Raw genomic sequence first — 24,074 nt, 5'->3', positions numbered from 1 at the left:
TAACAAATGCCACAATTATTATTCTAAGCCCCTTTGCTTCTCTGGGCCTCGGTGACCTAATCTGGAAAATGGGGATTAGGAGTGGGAGCCCCATGTGGGACGGGGATTGGGTCCAACGGATTAACTCGTGTCTACCCCAGCACCTACAACGGGGCTTGGCACGTACTAAGGGCTTGATGATAATGCTATCTGTTAAGAGCTTACTAGGTGCTGGGCACTGTACTAAGAGCTGGGGTGGATACAAGCAATTGGAGTTGGACACAGTCTCTGTCCCACGTGGGCACAGTCTCAACCCCATTTTCCAGATGAGGGAACTGAGGCCTAGAGAAGTGAAGTGACTTGCTCAAGGTCACAGAGCAGGCAAGTGGTAGAGGTTGGATTAGAACCTATGACCTGATTCCTGGGCCCGGGCTCAATCCACTGCGCCATGCTGTTTACAAGTACCTTAATTATTATTATTATTATCCACACCAGGGCACCTCATGCCTCAATACCCTCACCCAGGGTTTCCCGTGCTTCAGTGCCCCTGCTTAAGGCCTCCCCTCTACTCACGCCCAAGGCACTCCTCACCTCAGTGCTCCCATCCAATGATCTTCCGTTCATCTGATCGTATTTATTGAGCACTTACTATGTGCAGAGCACTGTACTGAGCGCTTGGGAAAGTACAGTACAGCAATAAAGAGAGACAGTCCCTGCCCACAACGAGCTCACATTTTAGAGAGCGGGGAGATAGACGTTACTCCAAGTAAATAGGCATCGAAACATCATCAGTGCCCCTACCATGATTCCCTTCATCTCGGTGACTCTGCCAAAGCTTTCCGTGGCACGGTGCCCCTGCCTAGAGCGTCCCATGCTTCAGTGCTCCTGCCCGGGGGTGTCTCAGTGCCTCGGCCTCCGCGCAGTGCTCCGCTGCTGCCTCAGTGTCCCCAGCCAGGACTCCCCTCAGTGCTCCAGGCCGGCTTCCCCTGCCGCGGTACCCTTGCCGAGGTCTCTCTCTCTCTCTCTCAGTGCTCCGGCAAGGCTGCCTCAGAGTTCCCTCCCCTCCATCCTCCTGTCACCCAGCACCCTCCCTTTAGGCCCCTATTTATTCGTTCAATCGTATTTATTGAGCGCTTACTCTGTGCAGAGCACTGTTTTAAGCACTTGGGAGAGTACAATACATTTGCTTCACGTCTCCCGCCCAAGGGCCTCCCCTCACCTCAGGGCCCTCACCCAGGCCGTCTCATCACAGGGTCTCCATCCCGGACCTCCCTCACACAGCTCCCGCTCCAAACCTCCCTTCCCCTCAGCCTTTCCCACTCCATGCCTCCCTATCCATAATGGTCTGCATCTCTTTCCCAGATTCCCAGCTCCAGGCCCCTCCATCTTCTTCCCCAAGAACTCCCACCCCAGACCTCTCCTCTCCAGGGACTGTACAACCGCCTTCTTGCTCAGGGTTTTCCACACCAGTTCTGGTAAAAGGCGTAGGGGAAGTCAGCCTCTTCAATCGCACGTATTAAGCGCTTACTGTGTGCAGAGCACTGTACTAAGCACTTGGGAAAGTGCAATACACCGACAAAGAGGGACAGTCCCCGCCCACGAGCTCACAGTCTCCAGGAACTCCTCAGGGAGCCTTAAACACTAACTCACCAGGACCCAAGGGTTCTTCCTGAACCAGGTGTGCTTTCTAATAATAATAATAATAATTGTGGTATTTAAGCGCCTACTATGTCAATCCTATTGATTGAGCTGTGTGCAGAGCACTGTACTAAGTGCTTGGGAGAGTAATAATAATAATGTTGGTATTTGTTAAGCGCTTACTATGTGCCGAGCACTGTTCTAAGCACTGGGGTAGACACAGGGGAATCAGGATGTCCCACGTGGGGCTCACAGTCTTAATCCCCATTTTACAGATGAGGTAACTGAGGCACAGAGAAGTTAAGTGACTTGCCCACAGTCACACAGCTGACAAGTGGCAGAGCTGGGATTCAAACTCATGACCTCCGACTCCAAAGCCCATTCTCTTTCCACTGTGCCAAACAGCATAGCAGTTGTACCAAGCACTTAGCCAAGTGCTAGAGTAGATACAAGGTGATCAGATCAGAAAGAGTCTCTGTCCAAAATGGGGGTATTTATTAATTCTATGTGCAGAGCCTCCTCTGTGCCTCAGTTTCACATCTGTAAAAGGGGGATTAAGAATGTGGGACGGGACTCTGCCCAATCCAATTATGTTGTATCTACCCTAGCGCTTAGAATGGTTCCAGACATGAAGTGAATGCTTAACAATTACCACACAAAATTATGATATTTTACCAGAAGATAATGTAGACATGTAATTTTGGTTTTCTTAGCTCTACTAAGCACTTGGGAGAGTACGTACAACAGAATTCGCAGACACTTTTCCTCCCCTTAACAACTAACAGTCCAGAAGGAGGAGGAGGGAGAATAGGCCTAGGAGTCAGAGGACCTTTCATGTATTCATACACTAGAATTTATCGAGTGCTTACTGTGCGCAGAGCACTGTACTTGGCCCTTGGAAAGTACAATTCAGCAATAAGGAGAGACAGTCCTTGCCCACACCAGGCTTACAGTCTAGAATGGTGGGGAATAGACAGACATCACAAGTAAACAGGCATCAATATAAATAAATAGAATTATAGATATATGCACATCAAAACAAGTAAACTGGCACTAATATAAATAAATAGAATTATAGATATGTACGTATATACACAAGTGCTGTGGGGCGGGGAGGGTGTAGAGCAAAGGGAGCGAGTCGGGGCGACACGGAGGGGCAGGGGAGCTGTGGAAAAGGGGGCTTTGGGAAGGCCTCTTGGAGGAGGTGCGCCTTCAGTAGGGCTGTGAAGGAGGGAAGTGTGATTGTTTGGCGGACGTGAGGAGGGAGGGCGTTCCAGGCCAGAGGTAGGACGCGGGCCGGGATCGTCGGCGGGATAGGTGAGAAGGAGGCCCAGTGAGGACGTTAGCGGCGGCAGAGGAGCGGAGTATGCGGGCTGCGATGGAGAAGGAGAGAAGGGAGGTGAGGGAGGAGGGGGCAAGGGGATGTACAGCTTGGAAGCCAGTAGTGAGGAGTTTTTGTTTGATACCTGGGTTCTTCATCCTGGCCTTGCCGTTTGCCCGCTGGGTGACCTTGGGCAAGTCACTTAACCGGACCTGGTTTCCTCATCCGTAAAATGGGGTTTAAATACCTGTTCTCCCTCCTATTTAGACCGTGAGGCCAGTGAGGGACAGAGACTGTGCCTCATTGGGTCGTATCTTCTCCAGTGCTTGGTGTGGGACTTAGTACATAGAAAGTGCTCAAATGACTGTGAGCTTATTGTGTGCAGAGATTGTGTCTGTTATATGGTTGTATTGTAATGTTGGTATTTGTTAAGCGCTTACTATGTGCAGAGCACTGTTCTAAGCGCTGGGGGAGATACAGGGTAATCAGGTTGTCCCGCGTGAGGCTCACAGTCTTCACCCCCATTTTACAGATGAGGTAACTGAGGCACAGAGAAGTGAAGTGACTTGCCCACAGTCACACAGCTGCCAAGTGGCAGAGCGGGGATTCGAACCCATGAACTCTGACTCCCAAGCCCGTGCTCTTTCCACTGAGCCACACTGCTTCCCTATTGTACTTTCCCAAACGCGTAGTACAGTCTCCCGCACACCCTGAGCCCTTAATAGATTTGGCCGATGGATTTAGAACAGATATTTGATCCCCATTTTACAGATGAGGAACTGAGGCCTGAGAAGTTAAATGGCTTCCCTGAGGTCACGCCGCAGGCTCACTGGAGACGTTCAGGGGACTGATTTTGTCCCAAACTTATCTACAGAGGGTCCTCTCCCCAGAGCGATAGGGTCCCTAGCATTCTGACCCTACAGAACTAAATGTTAGTTCGAAAATGATAAGGGTGTGATCCCCTTTAAAAATTCACAACATGTCGGTAGTCCACACTGAAATTTCACATTTTTAGTGGTACTTGTTAAGGGCTTATTAAGTGCCAGGGATTGTACTCAGTGCTTGGGTAGACTTAAGCTAATCAGGTTGGACACAGTCCATGTCCCATATGGGGCTCACAGTCTTAATCAAGTATCAAAGTAGAGAAGCAGCGTGGCTCAGTGGAAAGAGCACGGGCTTTGGAGTCAGGGCTCATGAGTTCGAATCCCAGCTCTGCCACTTGTTGGCTGTGTGACTGTGGGCAAGTCACGTAACTTCTCTGTGCCTCAGTTCCCTCATCTGTAAAATAGGGATTAAGACTGTGAGCCCCACATGGGGCAACTTGATTCCCCTATGTCTACCCCAGCTCTTAGAACAGTGCTCGGCACATAGTAAGCGCTTAACAAATACCAACATTATTATTATTATCCCCATTTCACATTAACCGAGGAACAGAGAAGTTGTGACTTGCCTGCTGGAGCTGTGATTAGAACCCAAGTCCTCTGACTCCTAAGAACGCGTTCTTTCCCCGAAGCAATGCTGCTTCTTGGTCTAACACTTACTTGACCCTGATGAGTAATAGTGTTATAGGTGAGAATTGGTGACTGAGTTGGCCTGTAGAAGATCTGGAATAAGTGTCAGAAGAGCCAACACAAGAAATACCATCGAATGAGGAAAACTTGTGTTTTATTTCTCGCCTCGTGCCCAGTTCTTTAGCATCACATTGCTTTCTATCCAGGCAGAGGTACACCGTTGGAGGAATATGGCCAATTCTCCAGACCGGTTCTATCCCAAATTAATGGCATTGTGGAAAACCGATCATATTGCCCTTGGCTAGGGGGTGTGACTTTAAATACGTCTCTTTCCCTCTCTCTGCTTCTGCTCTTCAGTGCAGTGAACAGCACACTGAGTTAAACTTACACAGGGACAATTTGAGAATGAGATGCCTCTATAGTGCTTTGAGGTACTTGGAGGCCAGGTCTCTGAGAATATTAAAGGATTGTTTATACTGTATTCCTGAGAGGCTTCTCTCGCCGCCAGCCCCTGGGCTGGGAACCCCTTGCCTCCTCAAGTCTGACAGACAAGTACCCCCTTCACCTTCAAAGCCTTATTTAAGGTCCATCTCCTCTGAGAGGCCTTCCTAGACTAAGCCCCCCTTTTCCTCTTATCCCACTCCTTTCTGCGTCACCCTGACTTGCTCCCTTTACTCTCTCTCCCCGCCTCCCCCAGCGCCACAGCACTTATGTTTATATATATATGTATGTCATTTTATTTGTATCGATGTCCATCTCCCCTGCCCCTCCATTCATTCATTCAGTAGCAGCGTGGCTCAGTGGAAAGAGCCCGGGCTTGGGAGTCAGAGGTCATGGGTGTGAATTCCGGCTCTGCCACTTGTCAGCTATGTGACTGTGGGCAAGTCACTTCACTTCTCTGTGCCTCAGTTACCTCATCTGTAAAATGGGGACGAAGATTGTGAGCCTCTCGAGGGACAACCTGATTACCCTGTATCTACCCCAGCACTTAGAACAGTGCTCTGCACATAGTAAACGCTTAACAAATACCAACATTATTATTATTTAGTGAGTGCTTACTATGTGCAGAGCACTATACTAAGCACTTGGAATGTACAGTTCGGCAACAGAGACAATCCCTACCCAGTGATGGGCTCTAGGCTGTGAGCTCGTTGTGGGCAGGCATCGTCACTGTTTATTGTTGTATTGTACTTTCCCAAGACCGTAGTACAGTGCTCTACACACAGTAAGCGCTTAATAAATACAATTGAATGATTGAATGTTCCCTTCAAATAAGAGTCCTCTCTTGCCACAGAACCAGAACTCTGTGGATACCCCTGAATGTAAACCCCATCTTTTGAGGGCTCCTTTGCTGCTAGATTATGGTTATCTATTCCCGAGCACCTTGTATCCTCCCCAGCACTTAGAACAGTGCTTTGCACATAGTAAGCGCTTAATAAATGCCATTATTATTACAGTATAACAATAAGCAGACACGTTCTGGGCCCACAGCACGCTTACAGTCTAGAGAAGCAGCATGGCTCAGTGGAAAGAGCCCGGGCTTGGGAGTCAGAGGTCATGGGTTTGAATCCTGGCTCTGCCACTTGTCAGCTTTGTGACTGTGGGCAAGTCACTTAACCTCTCTGTGCCTCAGTTGCCTCATCTATAAAATTGGGATAAACTGTGAGCCTCTCGTGGGACAACCCGATTACCCTGTATCTACCCCAGCACTTAGAACAGTGCTCTGCACATAGTAAGCGCTTAACAAATACCAACATTATTATCAGTCGTTAAGCAGGGCGGCACCTATGCCATCCTGGCCACGTGGACGTAACCTATGCCAAAAGGCAATTCGCTGTAGTGTCAACCATCTCAACTCCAGGAAGCGCTTCTCTACCGAACCTAAACCTCTCCCGCTTCATTTACCGACTTCTATTTTCTCTCGTGCTGCAAAGGTTAAATGTTTCCGTTTCCCCTCCAGCTGAAATGCACGGTCTCTGCATGGCAACCGCTCCCTCCATTCTCTTGTTGCGTCCTATCTGGAGGACTGAGGGACAATCCATTGACAGTTGATCTTTTGCTGTTCTGATTCTTCTTTCGTGGCACTGGACCCTGGTAGCCAAAGGTTCTAAGCACCATTGCATCCTAGATGAGAAGAGCTGTGAAATAAGGAGCACAGTCTCTTCACTCTTCTCCCAGCCCTCCTCTCCGTTGCCTCATTTCAGGATGCCAAAAGATTTTTACATCGGTAGCTGTCACCCGAACAGAGAAAATGCAGTGTACCAGCTTGTTAAAACTAAGATCGTGGCTTGTTGTGTTACCGACTGCAGCCAGAGATGCAGAATTCCTTTTTGGTTTTTTGGTTTTTTTTGGCTTTCAGGTATTTGCAGCGGAATTCAGCCCCTCGCATTTTTGATGTGCAGTACTTTATTGTTCAGAACTGACACTTTTGTAAACAACTCATTTCTGCACCTGCCACCTTCCTTTAACTTAGATTATTTTCTTGTTAGCTGCCTGTTTTTAATTGAAGTCTTCAGATCTCCTTCTAAAGCGGAGCCTTTGCTGACAAGTAGAGCAGGCTATGAATGGAGATTAATTGCATGTCACATACTTCTGTATCAAATTTACTGCGTTTTAACAATCTCTGGGGTGCTTGGGTCTTCTAGAGTAGGAGGTGTGGTGTGAGATTCCAATTAAAGGAGTTCAGCAGGTAAATATTTTTATTTAAAGAAGTATCTTGAAAAGTTTACCGTCCACTTACCGAAAGTAGCAAATAAGACATATAATAATAATGGTAATTGTTCATTCATTCAGTAGTATTTATTGAGTGCTTACTATGTGCAGAGCACCGTACTAAGCGCTTGGAATGGACAATTCGGCAACAGATAGAGACAATCCCTGCCCAATGACGGGCTCACCGTCTAATAATAATAATAATGTTGGTATTTGTTAAGCACTTACTAGGTGCAGAGCACTGTTCTAAGCGCAGGAGTAGATACAGGGTCATCAGATTGTCCCTCATGAGGCTCACAGTCTTCATCCCCATTTTACAGATGAGGTAACTGAGGCACAGAGAAGTTAAGTGACTTGCCCACAGTCACACAACTGACAAGTGGCAGAGCCGGAATTCGAACCCATGACCTCTGACTCCCAAGCCCTGGCTCTTTCCACTGAGCCACGCTGCTTACTATGTGCCAAGCACTGTTCCAAGCGCTGATGTGCTGAAGAAATGAGTTCTAATCATTCAATCAACGGGATTTATTGAGCGCTTGCTGTGGGCAGAGCACTGTACTAAGTGCTTGGGAGAGTAGAGCACAACAGGGTTGGTGGACAGTGTGCCTTGCCCACAAGGAGCTTACGGTCTAGAGGGAGAGAAGGACATTAAAATAAGTTATAGGTATATACGTAAATCCTGTTCGGCTGAAACAGGTGGTGGTGAATATCGAGTGCTTAAAAGGAGACAGAACAGAGGAAATGTTTATATTGGAAATGTTAAACTTTTGCTATGCTTTTGATGCTTACATATCAATCCATGAGTCGGTATTGAGTGCTTCCTCTATGCAGGGCATTCTACTAAGCGCTTGGGAGAGTACAAAATAAGTAACAAGATTCGGTAGACACGTTCCCTGCCCATGACTAGCTTACAATCTAGATGGGGAGACAGACGTTAAAATATAAATAAATTATGGATCTGTACCTAGTGCTGCACATAATGATGAGAGCCTAAAATAGAAGCCGTAAAATAATGATTGTGGTATTTGTTAAGCACCGTACTGAGCACAGGGTTAGATGCCGGTTGGGCACAGTCCCTGTCCCACACGGGGCTCACGGTTTCAATCCCTATCTTCCAGACGTGGTAATTGAGGCCCAGAGAAGCGAATTCATTCATTCATTCATTCAATAGTATTTATTGAGCGCTTACTATGTGCAGAGCACTGTACTAAGCGCTTGGGATGAACAAGTCGGCAACAGATAGAGACAGTCCCTGCCGTTTGACGGGCTTACAGTCTAATCGGGGGAGACGGACAGACAAGAACAATGGCACTAAACAGCGTCAAGGGGAAGAACATCTCGTAAAAACAATGGCAACTAAATAGAATCAAGGCGATGTACAATTCATTAACAAAATAAATAGGGTAACGAAAATATATACAGTTGAGCGGACGGGTACAGTGCTGTGGGGATGGGAAGGGAGAGGTGGAGGAGCAGAGGGAAAAGGGGAAAATGAGGCTTTAGCTGCGGAGAGGTGAAGGGGGGATGGCAGAGGGAGTAGAGGGGGAAGAGGAGCTCAGTCTGGGAAGGCCTCTTGGAGGAGGTGATTTTTAAGTAAGGTTTCGAAGAGGGAAAGAGAATCAGTTTGGCGGAGGTGAGGAGGGAGGGCGTTCCAGGACCGCGGGAGGACGTGACCCAGGGGTCGACGGCGGGATAGGCGAGACCGAGGGACGGCGAGGAGGTGGGCGGCAGAGGAGCGGAGCCTGCGGGGTGGGCGGTAGAAAGAGAGAAGGGAGGAGAGGTAGGAAGGGGCAAGGTGATGGAGAGCCTCGAAGCCTAGAGTGAGGAGTTTTTGTTTGGAGCGGAGGTCGATAGGCAACCACTGGAGTTGTTTAAGAAGGGGAGTGACATGCCCAGATCGTTTCTGCAGGAAGATGAGCCGGGCAGCGGAGTGAAGAATAGACCGGAGCGGGGCGAGAGAGGAGGAATTGACTTGCCCACGGTCACGTGATAGATAAGTGGAGAGGTTAGGATTAGAACCCGTGACCTTCTGACTCCCAGGCTAGTGCTCTATCCACCATGCCATGCTGCTTCTCAAGCTTCATTAGCTGTGTGACTGTGGGTGAGTCACTTCACTTCTCTGTACCTCAGTTACCTCATCTTTAAAATGGGGATGAAGACTGTGAGCCTCATGTGGGACAATCTGATTACCCTGTATCTACCCCAGTGCTTAGGACAGTGCTCTGCACATAGCAAGCGCTTAACAAATACCAACATTATTATTAGAAGCTCACTGGGTCCTGGTGAGAAGCATGTTTATATCTTATAATCCCATCTGTCTTCTTAAAATATGAAAAATATAAACACAAAAAATGTAAAGATTTCATGTAATAAAGAAAAATGGCTCTGGAAGGTTTAAAATAATTTGTGTGGGAAGGGGCTTTATAGGCACTTCATAAACAATGTACACTCTGTCTCAGGTTTGAAAACACTTGTTGGGGATCTGGGCAAATGTTGAGGTAGTAAGCATCTCGGGCAAATCCAGCTTCAGCAGTGGCAAATCCTCTGTAGTAACAGTTCTGTATCAGTAAATAAAGTACAGCACTGATAAGCGAAATGATGGGTTCTCTCTTCCTTTATTGAAGGAAGAGGAACTAGTCAAGGCCTGTTTGTCACACAACCTGATTCCAAATATTCCAAATATGAAAGTTATCTTTCCGTAGCTTGTGATAGTCACACCTAGAAAACAAAACAGTTGCGAGCGCTGGCAGTCGGCGTGATCTCTGTTTCATAGATATAGACTTAATCAGGTCCTTCATTACAATTCTGGTGAGGCCTCGAAGGAAGAGCCTAGGAACGCTGAACGTAAGGGATGTGGGATAAATATTTTTCTGTTTAAAGTGGGAGCCCTTTTCTCTTTACCGGCCTTGTTCCTCAGCATCCTGTTTGTGTCTGACATTCAAATTCATTCCTTCAGTCGCATTTATTGAGCGCTTCCTGTGTGCGGAGGACTGCATTAAGCGCTGGGAAAGTACAATTTGGCAACAAATAGAGACAATCCCAACAACGGGCTCACAGTCTAGAAGAGGGGAGCCAGACAACAAAACGAAACAAGTAGGCAGGCATCAGTATAAATAAATAGAATTATAGACAAGGCACCCAACCTTTTACGCTGAAGCCCAAGAGGCGATCAACAAAACCACCGGTGTAGTGATAATCCGTATTTTAAATCAGACGATTAGATGCCTGTAGGTTCTTTGCTTTCTAAGGTTTTAGGCTGTTGTTAATCACTTTCTGATAAACTGTATTCCCGTAGCCCACCAGGAAATCTCATTTTGGAATTCTTGCTCCGAACAGATTCATTCATTCAGTCGTATTTGTTGATGCACTGTACTAAGCGCTTAGTAAAGTACAATATAGCAATAAACAGACACATTCCCTGGCCACAACGAACAGGTTACTTTTTTCTTTGTGCTGTTTTAATTAAAGCTTTTCAGGGTAACATATAGACTGCTTGAAGTCCTTCCCACTCTGGCTCTGGGCAGATGTCAGCCCCAAGATGCCGTCCTCATCTTATTATGGTTTCTGATCATTTTCAGGATTCGACATAGATTTATTTTTTTTAGATCTAGTGGGAAACTAGTTCTCCTAAGTATCAACTCCAGGGGAACAACTTGTACAGTGCTCTGCATATAGTAAGCACTCAATAAATACGATTGAATGAGCAGAGGTGATCTTCCCTACAGCTTTATTTTTTTTTTAATATGGGTTTTTTTTAGGCGCTTACTATATGTCAGGCACTGTACTGAGGGCTGGACTAGATACAGAGTAATCAGATTGGACACAGTCAGTGACCCACATTTTTTTTTAACCTAATGGGAGACTATTGCTATTCTTTTATTGTGGTATTTGTGGCTTCTAATTAGTTACTCATTTTTTGTGGTTATACAGATGGTAATAATAATAATGGTGTTATTTGTTAAGCATTTACAGTGGTCCAGGAACTGCACTAAGCATTGGGGTAGATACAAGCAAATCGGGTTGGACATAGCCCCTGTCTCACATGGGGCTCACAATCTTGAGCCCCATTTTGCAGATGAGGTAACTGAGGCACAGAGAAGTGAAGCGAATTCCCTAAGGTCACCCAGCTGCCAAGTGGTAGAGTTGGGATTAGAACCCAGATCCTTCTGACTCCCAGGCCCGTGCTCTACCCACTAGGCCACGCTCCTTCAAATACCAGAAAAATAAAATAATCAAATAAAAGAAGACTAAAATGATATGCATAAGGGTCTAGTGCTTACATTGTATGTGGGAATAAATCAATAATATCTAAATTTAAAGGAGTCATGAGGTTTAATGAATGTAATTGTAAAGCACCCTGAGGACCTGAAGTGAAACACAAGTGTTCTCCATTTTTTCCAGGTTGTTGCCTCATTTTCAAAATTAGAAACTCCTGTGGCAACACTTGGAGCTCTCCTCTTGACCCACTATGAAAGCGTAGATGCAGGTTTTGTTTTTCAGTTCCTAGAAATGAAGAAATTAGGGGTTCTGAAAGTCTACCAGAGTACGTAGAGTCTGTACCCTAAAGAATTTCCTGGTGATGTTCAGGCCCTGCCTCAATTCTCACATCCTTCTTACAGGTTTAGAAACATTCGTGAGGTTATATTCCCACTGCAAGCACGTATTTGTCATTATCATTGTCAAAAACTTGGGCGTTGTTACTGTGTCTCAATTGTTTCTGCAGACGTTTTCCCAAACTGTTCTGTGAGTGGCGGCTGGCCTCTGGAAATGTGTATATATATATATGTTTTAAATGGTCATTCCTACTGCCCCCAACCAGACATTTGTTTCGCTGAGTTGATTGAACAAACATCCTAGATTGAAACATTTATCAGCAACTGAAAATAACTGTTTGTGTTTGGGGAAAGCCACAGAGCAAAATGGATGCTTGCTTCTTTGGTTTCTCTAAAACATCCATTTTTATTTTGTCAGTGTAAAACCAGGGATTCAGTAGCATTCACTAAATGAAGCAATCTCACTATTAATTGGCATTTGAGAATGACAGGAAAGGGCTGCATTTTCCTTTTTCATTCTGATTTTTCTAGTTCATCTTTCAAATATGGCCCGTGAGATGCAGTTGTCTTTTAGATTATGCAGCCTCATAGGTAGTAAAAAATCCAAAACAACTGGGGCCTTCAAATATTTTCACCGGCCGGCAAGTCAGTGGCCCAGTGGCCTCTTTCACGTTTACCAGTGATATCCCCATCTTGTCCTAATCGATCATTCAGTGGTATTTATTGAGCGCGTACTGTGTGCTGAACTCTTGGGAGCGTACGATCAAGGTTGATAGATCTTTCGTCTCCTCCTCCTGTGCCCCGCATCATCACTAAGTTACTTATGAACTTCTGGGAACAGCCTTATCAAAAAGTTCATCAAAAGGAGAGGCCAAGTGAATTACATTTTTTTAGGCATGACTGAGTTAACGAGCCGGTGTGATTGTGACAGCTGGCAGTGGCTAACCTCTTTGTTGGTAGAAAATTAGAAGAGTAGATTAATTCCGTTTTTTCCTCCCGGAATTAAGGCACTCTATTTTCAAGAGTGCCCCACTTTCATCCAGGTGGCAGGTTACCTACCCGACGGGTTATCGACCGATTAATCGGTCGATCAATTACACTTTTGAGTGCCTCCTCTGTGCAGGGCTCGGTACCGAGTTCTTGAGAAAGTACAGTAAAAGTTGAGTTGGACGCGATCCCTTCCGTTAGTTCATTCCCTCGTTTTTGTTGAGCGCTTACTGAGTGCAGAGCACTGTACTGAGCGCTTGGGAGAGTACAGTAGAGAAGCAGCATAGCTCAGTGGAAGGAGCACGGCCTGGGGAGTCAGAGGTCATGGGTTTGAATCCCGGCTCTGCCGCTTGTCAGCTGTGTGACTGTGGGCAAGTCACTTAACCTCTCTGTGCCTCAGTTACCTCATCTGTAAAATGAGGATTAACTGTGAGCCTCACGTGGGACGACCTGATTATCCTGTATCTTCCCCAGTGCTTAGAACAGTTCTCTGCACATAGTAAGCGCTTAACAAATACCAACATTATTACATTATTAGACAGCTGTGAGGCTGGGAAAGGGGGGATGAATAAAGGGAGCAAGTCAGGGCAACGTAGAAGGGGGTGAGAGAAGAGGAAAGGAGGGTTTAGGGAAGGCCTAACCACAAAGAGCTTAGTACAGAGCTCTGCACACAGTAAGCGCTCAATAAATACGATTGAATGAATGAACAAGAAGCTTACAATCTACGGGGGGAGACTGTCGGTGATATAAATTCCCTATAAGGGAAATAGGAAAGTGTATAGTAGCGCGGGCCTTTGGAGTGCCTGAGAAGCAGCATGGCAGAGGGGCTAGAGCCCGGGTCTGGAAGTCAGAAGGTCATGAGTTCTAAGGCCGGCTGTGTGACCTTGAGCAAGTCGCTTCACTTCTCTGGGCTTCAGTTCCCTCATCCCGAAAATGGAGATTGAGACCGTGAGCCCCACATAGGACAACCTGATTATGTTGTATCTAACCCAGCGCTTAGAACGTGGCTCGGCACATAGTAAGTGCTTAACAAAAACCATAATTATTATTATTATTACATGCTATTGGTTCATTCATTCTTCCCACGATACAGCTGCTATTAGCAGTCCCGTTGAAATAGAAGAAGCTGGCAAGCTGGTGAGGTGTTTTTAGGTCCTACATGGCCGGTATCAAGCGATATATTTAAATTCGTATTGGCCAGAACGGCATTAAAGGTCTTCATTTATAGCTGGTAGTAATACGATCCATCTTAATAGTGAATGCAGTTTGTTCCCAAAATGATCTGTAAATTGTCTAATCTTTTTTAGCTATGAAACATGTTTACATCTACTGGTGTCCAGTGACCGGGTTCGCTGCTCCTTGCTGATAGCAGACACTTGAGATTCTGTTCTAAAAGCTTTATTATCTGGAATGTTGAGAACTGGATTTATGGATTTTTCTGAATCATTGAATTTTTTCTATTAATTGATCCAAAATAGCTACATTTATTATCTTCCCTGTAAATGAGATGACATGAAGTCGACCTCTCGCTAACGCCTCCCGCCTGCCTTGAAGGAGCCCGGGCTTGGGAGTCAGAGGTCGCGGGCTCGAATCCCGGATCTGCCATTTGTCAGCTGTGTGACTTTGGGCAAGTCACTTCACTACTCCGTGCCTCGGTTACCTCGTCTGTAAAATGGGGATTAAGACTGTGGGGCCCACATGGAACAACCTGATTACCTTGTATCTACCCCAGCGCTCAGAACAGTGTTTGGCACATAGTAAGAGCGTGGCTCAGTGGAAGGAGCATGAGCTTGGGAGTCAGAGGTCACGGGTTCTAATCCCGCCTCCGCCACTTGTCAGCCGTGTGACTTGGGGCAAGTCACTTCACTTCTCTGGGCCTCAGTTACCTCATCTGTAGAATGGGGATTAAGACTGTGAACCCCATCGTGGGGCAACCACATTACCTTATATCCCCCCCAGCGCTTTGAACAGTCAAATGCCATCATCATCATCATCAACAAACAGTATTATTATTATTATTATTGCCCTTTTGCATCTGACAGACCTTAACTCTCCCTTCCTTCACAGCATTTCTGACATTCCTTCTCCTCGAAGCCCTTCCCTCGTGAATCTTTCATCTTCCCACCTTATTTTCCCCTCTACTGCCATTTCAACACTTCCACGTCACCCATGTACTTTAATCCCCTCTAGACTGTCAGCTCTCTGTGGTCAGGGAATGTATCTGTTGTCCTGGACTCTCCCAAGCACTTGTACAGTGCTTTGCACACAGTAAGCTCTCAATAAATACCACTGAATGAACAAATGAATGAATCCTCACCCGCTGGAAAGACCCCAGTTTATGTATCTTTGAATACCGTTGCTTACTCCTTCCCATATTTTATTATAGTATCGGTCTCCCCCGCTTTATTGTTAACTCTTTGATAGCAGGGGTAATGCTTATTAGCTCTATTGGACTCTCCCAAGTTTTTTTTTATTATTATTTTTTATGGTATTTGTTAAGCGCTTATTGGGTGTCAAGTATTGTTCTAAGCTCTGGGGTAAATGCAAGATAACAGCCTGGATACAGTCCCTGTTCCATAATGATAATAATGTTGGTATTTGTTAAACGCTTACTATGTGCCGAGCACTGTTCTAAGCACTGGGGTAGATACAGGTTAATCAGGTTGTCCCACGTGAAGCTCACAGTCTTAATCCCCGTTTTACAGATGAGGTCACTGAGGCGCAGAGAAGTTAAGTGACTTGCCCACAGTCACACAGCTGACAAGGAACTCACAGTCTAAGTAGCAGGGAGAACAGGTATTGAATCCCTGTTTTGAGGTTGAGGAAACTGAGGCACAGAGAAGTGAAGTGATTTTCCCGAGGTCACGCAGAAGGCAAGAGGCAGAGCCGGTATTAGAGCCCAGGTCCCCTGACTTCCAGGCCCATGCTTTATTCACTAGGCCGCTCGAATTCCCAAGTTCACAGTACGGTGCTCTGTACAAAATAAGTGCTCAATAAATGCTATTAATTGATTGTTTAGGTATTTGAACTCTCTGTTTCGAAGTACCCAGTGGAATATATTGTTGGAACCATTTTATTTTGGCACAGCCTCAACCAGTAGACTCCATTACTCTATTCTGTCTTATGTATGTATATTTTTAAATGGTATGTGTTATGCAATTTACTTTGTTCCAGGCACTGTATGTTTTAGGTGCCAGGGCAGATACACGCTATTCTGGTTGGATACAGTCCCTGTCCCACATGGGACTCACAGTCTTAATCCCCATTTTACAGATGAGGTAAATGAGGTACAGAGAAGTGAAGTGACTTGCCCTATGTCACCCAGCAGACAAGTGGTAGAGCCAGGATTTTATACAATCCAGAGCTGTAAAGATCAAAAATGTCTTTATATGCAATGTATCTATGTAATATATAGCTATAAATCAAAATCCCCTCTCTCTGGACAATGGCTTTCCTGATAAAAGTGTTTTTTAAGCCCCAGCCTAAATCATCCATCTAAAACTCTTTTCGGCCACGTTTTAAAAGCAGGCTGTTAAACGAAATGAAAATTGATGAGACAGAAAAGGTTACACTATTTTATTCTCCTTAGTTCATTCCACTCTTGCAGGTGGTAATAATAATGTTGGTATTTAAGCGCTTACTATGTGCAGAGCACTGTTCTAAGTGCTGGGGTAGATACAGGGTCATCAGGTTGGTCCACGTGAGGCTCACAGTCTTAATCCCCTTTTTACAGATGAGATCACTGAGGCACAGAGAAGTGAAGTGACTTGCCCACAATCACACGGCTGACAAGTGGCAGTCGGAATTCGAACCCATGATCTCTGACTCCCAAGCCCGCACTCTTTCCACTGAGCCACGCTGATAGAAAGCGGCTACATGAACTGGTTTTGTTTTGTTGTCCGTCCCCCCACTTCTAGACCGTGAGCCCGTTGTTGGGTAGGAATTGTCTCAGTTGCCGAATTGTACTTTCCCAGCGCTTAGTACAGTGCTCTGCACACAGTTAGGGCTCAATAAATACGATTGTGACTAAATGAATAATGAAGGAAAACTTGTTTCTGTTCATTTTAGGCAGAAGTTTAAATAACAAGAGGTCTTGAAACTAGGTTATTAAAATGTCACGATCAGAGGCCAACTAAGGTCGCTTTATGGTGTCGAGTACACAGATAGAATTAGATCTGTGAATATTTAAAAAATGACTCAACGAGGAGAATAGATGTTCAAACCATTTATTTGAGGAAATTCCAGGGAGAGAGGAGTAATTAAGGTCAAAGCCCTCTCATTTTACACTGTCCCATCTTCCTAGAACAGCTGCCCTCTCCATATCTTCAGTCAATGGTATTTATTGAGCGCTTACTGTGTGCTGAGCACTGTACTGTATCGACAAGGCCTGCTTGTCCCCCGGAGCAAAACTGCCCCCAAAGTGCCCCAACCCCTTCCAAATATGCACGTGGATAAGATGAGGGATGGAGAGCAGCAGTATTAAAAATATGCCTGCTCAACAGCAAAGAAACAATTAACAACTGTCGTCACTTTTTTTTTTAACGTGGCCATTTCCTTTCGGTGCTTTGGAGGGCCCTATTCCCTCCTACGTGTCTTGAAAACCTAGCAGGAGCCTGGAGTTGTAGAGATGAGTAGAATCGTGGTCTTTTACAGCACTTCAAGTAACTTTGCAGGGGCTACAGTCAGGAAGAGAAGACTATTTTTACCTTCACTGCATCGCGAAAATCCAAACCGCCACCACGTTAGTACAATTACTCATCCTATCCCACCTAGATTATTGCATCAGCCTCCTTTCTGACCTCCCAACCTCCTGCCTCGCCCCCCTCGGTCTATACTTTTCATTCATTCATTCAATAGTATTTATTGAGCGCTTACTGTGTGCAGAGCACTGTACTAAGCGCTTGGAATGAACAAGTCGGCAACAGATAGAGACGGTCCCTGCCGTTTGATGGGCTTACGGTCTGATCGGGGGAGACGGACAGACGAGAACGATGGCGATAAATATAGTCAAGGGGAAGAACCTCTCGTAAAAACAATGGCAACTAAATAAAATCGAGGCGATGTACAATTCATTAACAAAATAAATAGGGTAATGGAAATATATACAGTTGAGCGGACGAGTACGGTGCTGAGGGGATGGGAAGGGAGTGGGGGAGGAGCGGAGGGAGAGGGGGAAAAGAGGGTTTAGCTGCGGAGAGGTGAAGGGGGGGTGGTAGAGGGAGTAGAGGGAGAAGAGGAGCTCAGTCTGGGAAGGCCTCTTGGAGGAGGTGAGTTTTAAGTAGGGTTTCGAAGAGGGGAAGAGAATCAGTTTGGCGGAGGTGAGGAAGGAGGGCGTTCCGGGACCGCGGGAGGACGCGGCCCGGGGGTCGACGGCGGGATGGGCGAGACCGAGGGATGGCGAGGAGGTGGGCGACGGAGGAGCGGAGCGTGCGGGGTGGGCGGTAGAAAGAGAGAAGGGAGGAGAGGTAGGGGCAAGGTGACGGACAGCCTCGAAGCCTAGAGTGAGGAGTTTCTGTTTGGAGCGGAGGTCGATAGGCAACCACTGGAGTTGTTTAAGAAGGGGAGTGACATGACCAGATCGTTTCTGCAGGAAGATGAGCCGGGCGGCGGAGTGAAGAATAGACCGGAGCGGGGCGAGAGAGGAGGAAGGGAGGTCAGAGAGAAGGCTGACACGGTAGTCTAGCCGGGATATAACGAGAGCCCGTAGCAGTAAGGTAGCTGTTTGGGTGGAGAGGAAAGGGCGGATCTTGGCGATATTGTAAAGGTGAAACCAGCAGGTCTCGGTAACAGATAGGATGTGTGGGGTACTTCACTCCGCCGCCCGTGTTATCTTTCTACGGGGTGCGTCATCCGCATCTTCAAAAATCTCCTGTGGTTGCCCGTTCATCGCCGTATCAAACAAAAGCTCCTCACCATTGGCTTTAAAGCTGTCCATCCCCTGGCCCCTTCATACCTCACTTCCCTTCTGTCCTTCTACAATCCATCCCACACACTCCGTTCCTCTGGTGTTAACCATCTCGCTCTGCCTCGTTCTTGTCCGTCCCGCGCCCGACCCCTGGCCCACGTCCTACCTCCTGGAACGCCCGCCCTCCTCAAATCTGCCAAACAATCAGACTTCCCCCCTTCAAAGCCTTACTGCAGGCCCACCTCCTCCAAGAGGCCTTCCCAGACTAAGCCCCTTTTCATCATCTCCCACTCCCTCCCGCATCACCCTGACTTGCTCCCTCTGCTCTTCCCCCATCTCCCCATCCCACGGCACTGGTCCATATATCTGCAGTTTTATTTATTTATATTGATGTCTGTTTACTTGTATTGATATCTGTCTCCCCCCTCTAGACTGTGTGCTCGTTGTGGGCAGAGATGGTCTCTATTGCTGTGTTATACTTTCTCAAGCGCTTAATATAGTGCTCTGCACACAGTGAGTGCTCAAGAAATACGATTGAATTGAATTTTTTGCATGTGAAGGGAAGCAGCCTGGCTTCATAAATAGAGCAGAAGCCTGGGAGTCAGAAGGACCTGGGTTCTGCCACATGTCTGCTGTGTGGCTTTGGGCAAGCCACTCGACTTCCCTGTGCCTCAGTTACCTCAGCTGTAAAATGGGGATTAAGACTGTGAGCCCCATGTGGGACAAGGACTGTGTCCAACCTGATTAATTTGTATCCACCCCAGTGCTTAGAACAGTGTGTGCCACGTAGTGAGCACTTAAGTACCATTATTAATATTGGCAGTAGCATGTTGTAGTAGAAAGAGCTTGGAGCTTGGGAGGAGAGAGGGTCTGAGGATCTGGGTTTTAATCCTGCTTGGCTAGTTACCTACTGTATCCTTGGGCAAATCAATTAAGGTCTCTGTGTGTCAGTTCTCTCATCTGTAAAATGGGGATTCAAAGCTGGTTCTCCCTCCTACTTAGACTGCGAGCCCCTTGTAGGGCAGGGGCTATGTCCAACTTCATTAACTTGTCTCTATCCCAGTGCTTACAACAGTGCTTAACATCTCTAAACAAATGCAGTAATAATAATATGATCCAACTTTAGTAGCAAAGTGTTCTCCCACATTTCAGTAGAGAATTGCGTTTCCCTGGATGATGTTTTCTTAATGTGTGTGGTGAATGTTCATTCACTCAGTCGTATTGAGTGAGTACTGTGCACACAGCACTGTACTAAACACTGGGAAGAGTACAGAAGAGTAGAAGAGAAGAGTAGAGAAGCAGCGTGGCTCAGTGGAAAGAGCCTGGGCCTGGGAGTCAGAGGGCATGGATTCTAATCCCAGCCCCACCACTTGTCGGCTGTGTGACTTTGGGCAAGTCACTTCTCTGGGCCTTAGTTACGCCATCTTTAAAATGGAGGTGAAGACTGTGAGCCCCACATGAGACAACCTGATTACCTTGTATACCCCCCCGGCGCTTAGAATAGGGCTTGGCACCTAGTAATCGCTTAACAAATACTATCGTCACTACTATTATTTTTACAATATAACAATAAGCAGACCAAGTCCTGGCCCACAGCAAGCATTGGCCTGGTGGCAAATGGCTATTGGAGATGGGTGCTGGAACGATCCGTGTTTTGGAAAGTTGTTTTCCCATCGGAGCCGTTAGCCACAGCCAGACATTTGTTTCTCAGTAAGACAGTTGCCGGGATTGACCTTCCAAATCTGCGGAGAGGTAGAGGCGACTCCAGTTTTTCTAGCTGCTCTTGCCTACTTAATCACCGCAGTGATGCTGCTGCTGGTTTTCCCACTCTGATCTGTTTAGTTGTGCCAAAGAAAACGCTCTGTTTTCGCATGAATATGTAGTGCCTGTGATTAATTGTTGTTTTGTTTTTTTCCTTCAATCTTCATTTCAAGTTTTTTTTTTCCCCATAGTGTTTTTTTATGTGGAAAGGACCTTCCCTCCCTATCTCTTCTTAGCCAGTCAGTCAATCATATTTATTGAGCATTTACTGGGTGCAGAGCACTGTACTAAGCGCTTGGGAGAGTACAATATAACAATACACAGTCATGATCCCTGCCCACAACGAGCTTACAGTCTAGAGGGGGAGACAGACGTTGATATAAATAAATAAATTAAGGATGTGTAATTTATCCGAATATCATACCCTATGAGAGCACAGCGGTGTCTGCTGCTTATAAGGACTCTGTTTTGTGACCACAGAGTGATTATTTTTTATAGTAAATGTTAAACATGCTAGGCACTGTATTGAGTGTTGGGATGGATATGAGCTAATCAGTTTGGACGCAGACCACGTCCCCCGTAGCCCTCACAGATTTAATCGTCATTTTACAGATGAGGTAACTGAGTCACAGAGAAGTTAAGTGACTTGCCCAAGCAGACAAATGGCAGAGCCGAGATTAGAACCCAGGACCCTCTGACTCCCAGGTCTGGGCTCTGTCCATACTGCTAATCTGATCGACCCCGCTAGTGTTTTGCAAAGTGTCCCACTGAACACAGGGGAACTGGCACCATATAAATCATCATCACTAAATCCAAGTGCCTGGGAGTGTACTTTGCACCACTAGTGCTGGTCTTCTCACTGTGCCCCAATCTCGCCTCTGTCACTGCCGACCCCTGGCCCACGTCCCGCCTCTGGCCTGGAACGCCCTCCCTCCTCAAATCCGCCAATGACTCTTCCCCCCCACTTCAAAGTCTTATTGAAGGCCCATCTCCTCCAAGAAGCCTTCCCAGACTAAGCCCCACTTTTCCTCATCTCCCGCTCCCTTCTGCGTCACCCTGACTTGCTCCCCCAAACCCCAGCCCCCCAGTACTTACGTATATATATTTGTAATTTTATTTATTTGTATTGATGTCTGTCTCCCCCGGCTGTAGACTGTGAGCTCGTGGTGGGCAGGGAATGTCACGGTTTCTTGTTGCATTGTACTTTTCCAAGCGCTTAATACAGTGCTCTGCACACAGTAAACGCTCAATAAATACGACTGAATGAATGAAAGAGTAAACACAATTCTTGACAACAAGGGTTTTGCATTCTAGAGGGAGAGACTGCACCAGGGCCAAAATGCATCGTAAAAACACGTGTGAATTATGGCAGAAATGAGTGTGTATATACACTTTTTTTTAAAAGGAAGTATCGCCCGTCTTGTAAACTGGCAAATAGTTTTCTCTTCTTTCTAGAGTTAACTTTAATTCTTTTTTCTTACAGATGCTGAAGCATACCTGGTGGAAGGTTTGCAGAATGAGAACCTCAGTAATAGTGCAAAGAAGCAGAGAGAGCATATTTTATTTGGCTTTCAGCAAATTAAAACCAGGTTAGTATGAATGTTCCCAATTACTCTTTTTTTTTATACTTTGGATGAAATGAAATTAATTTTTAACAAGGTATTGATTCAAAATTCCAGATGATTTGATCAGTTTTCTCAGCTTCACAGATTAAGTTCAGTTTCAAACGTGAATGGAGTATAAATCATTAGCATATCTTATTTGAGTGGAAACTTAGTTGACCCCGTTGACACCCGTTGAATGTTCTTTCATTTAGCCAAAAAAATAGTACCGAAAGGTCAAAAAGGCCCATTGTGATTTCCTTCCCCGTAAATGGGTTACATAGCGAAGGTGAACTGGCGTAATTTTGGCATTTCTGTCAGAAATCTGTTTCACTAACTTCTTCTCCGATCGAAAAGTTTCCCAACGTTTCCGTTACGTGCGACTGTGCTACCATATGGAACTCTTTATTCTCATATTGCAAGGGGATTTTTGTGCTCATTCAAGTGTTTTTTCCTGAGAGGCACTGACCTATTTTTAAAGATGTGCATTTTAGAACATGTGCTTCTAACAGGTGTGCGTAAGCACCATCTGGGGGAAGTGGGAAATCTTGCTTCATAGCCTATTTCACTGCCATCTCCTGCTTGCAACTGTGAAGACATTAAAGAAAGGGTGATTTTACTGGGGTGATTTTATTTTTATGTTAGTTGCTAAACTCTCACTATGTGCCAGGCACCTTACTAAGCACTGGGGCAGATACAAGAAGTTCAGGTGGGGCACAGTTCATATCCCACAGGGGCTCACAGTCTTAATCCCCACTTTACAGATGGGGCAGCTGAGGCCCAGAGAAGTGAAGTGACTTGCCCGAGGTCACACAGGAGACAAGTGGCAGAGCTGCGATTAGACCCCGTGACCTTCTGACTCCCAGGACTGGGGTTCTGAATCTGGCATTCAAGTCAGTCTTGTCCACTTCAGCGGGGCTTGGATCCAGAAGCCCTTGCAGAAGGTGGCTATTTCATGACCTCACCACTGAGAAGAGATTTCGGCCTTTCAGAATTCCAAAAAAGAACCCCTCACTTCTCACTCAAACCCTGTCCTCTCCCCGACTTTCCCACCACTGTAGAAACACCACCATCCTCCTAATCTAACAAGCCTCGAACCATAGCGTTATCCTCTCCGCATGTCTCTCAGTCAACCCTCATATTCAATTTGTCACCAAACCCTGTCGATTCTACCTCACCACAACACTAAAATCTGTCCTCTCCTCTCCATCCAAACTGCTACTATGCTGATGGATGCTTACCGTATCCCGCCCTGACTACCCCATCAGCCTCCCTGCTGACCTCCCTGCCTCTTGTCTCTCCCCTCTCCAGATGATACTTCACTCTGCTGCCCGGACCATATTTCTAAAAAAATAATACAATCCATATTTTTCCACTCCTCGACAACCTCCAGCGGTTGCCCATCCACCTCTGCATTGAACAGAAATTCCTTACCTTTGGATTTAAAGCACTCAATCATCTCGTCCCCATCTATCTTACCTTACTGATTTCCTACTTCAACCCAGCCTGCTCACTTTGCTCCTCTAATGCCCACCTACTCACTCTATCTTCATCTCGTCTTGCTTGCCACCTACTTCTTGCCCACATCCTGCCTCTGGCCTGGAACTCCCCTTTCAAATCCAACAAATCATACTCTCCCTACCTTCAAAGCCTTACTGAAGGCACATCTTCTCCAAGAGGCCTTCCCCGACTAAATCCCCGTGTCCCCTCCTCCCTCTTCCTTTTGCATCCTCCTTCCACTTGGATTTGTACCCTTTAAGCACTTGATGTCCCACCCCACCCTCAGCCCCACAGCACTTATGCACACACCCGTAATTTAGCCTGTCTGCCAGCCCCTGTAGACCGTCTGGGCGGGGAGCATGTCTCTCAATTCCTTTGTAACCTCCCAACGGCTCTGTACAGTGCTCTGCACAGAGTGAGCGCTCAATAAATATGATTGAATTCCATCAGTCAGTTGTATTTTATGAGTGTGAACTGTGCGTAGAGCGAGGTACCAGTCACTTAGGAAAGTACAGTAGAGGTAAAAGATTGATTCATTCAGTCGCATTTATTGAACGCCTACTGCGGGCCGAGCACCGTACTGAGCGATTGGGAAAGTACGATACA

At 46.3% G+C, this 24,074-nt stretch overlaps 1 protein-coding gene across 1 annotated transcript in view; it reads left to right on the top strand.

The window, feature by feature from the left end:
• The window catches only part of SKAP1 (src kinase associated phosphoprotein 1), a 380,005-nt gene that overhangs the window by 2,910 nt on the left and 353,021 nt on the right, over positions 1 to 24,074 (top strand). The window contains exon 2 of the mRNA XM_029075297.2: positions 21,851 to 21,956. Coding sequence (XP_028931130.1) covers positions 21,851 to 21,956 — 106 coding nt within the window. The remainder of the gene's footprint in view (positions 1 to 21,850; positions 21,957 to 24,074) is intronic.

The sequence above is a fragment of the Ornithorhynchus anatinus genome, chromosome 11 (genome assembly GCF_004115215.2).
Source record: "Ornithorhynchus anatinus isolate Pmale09 chromosome 11, mOrnAna1.pri.v4, whole genome shotgun sequence".
Classification (NCBI taxonomy): Eukaryota; Metazoa; Chordata; class Mammalia; order Monotremata; family Ornithorhynchidae; genus Ornithorhynchus; species Ornithorhynchus anatinus.
This window is presented reverse-complemented; position numbering and strand designations above follow the sequence as displayed.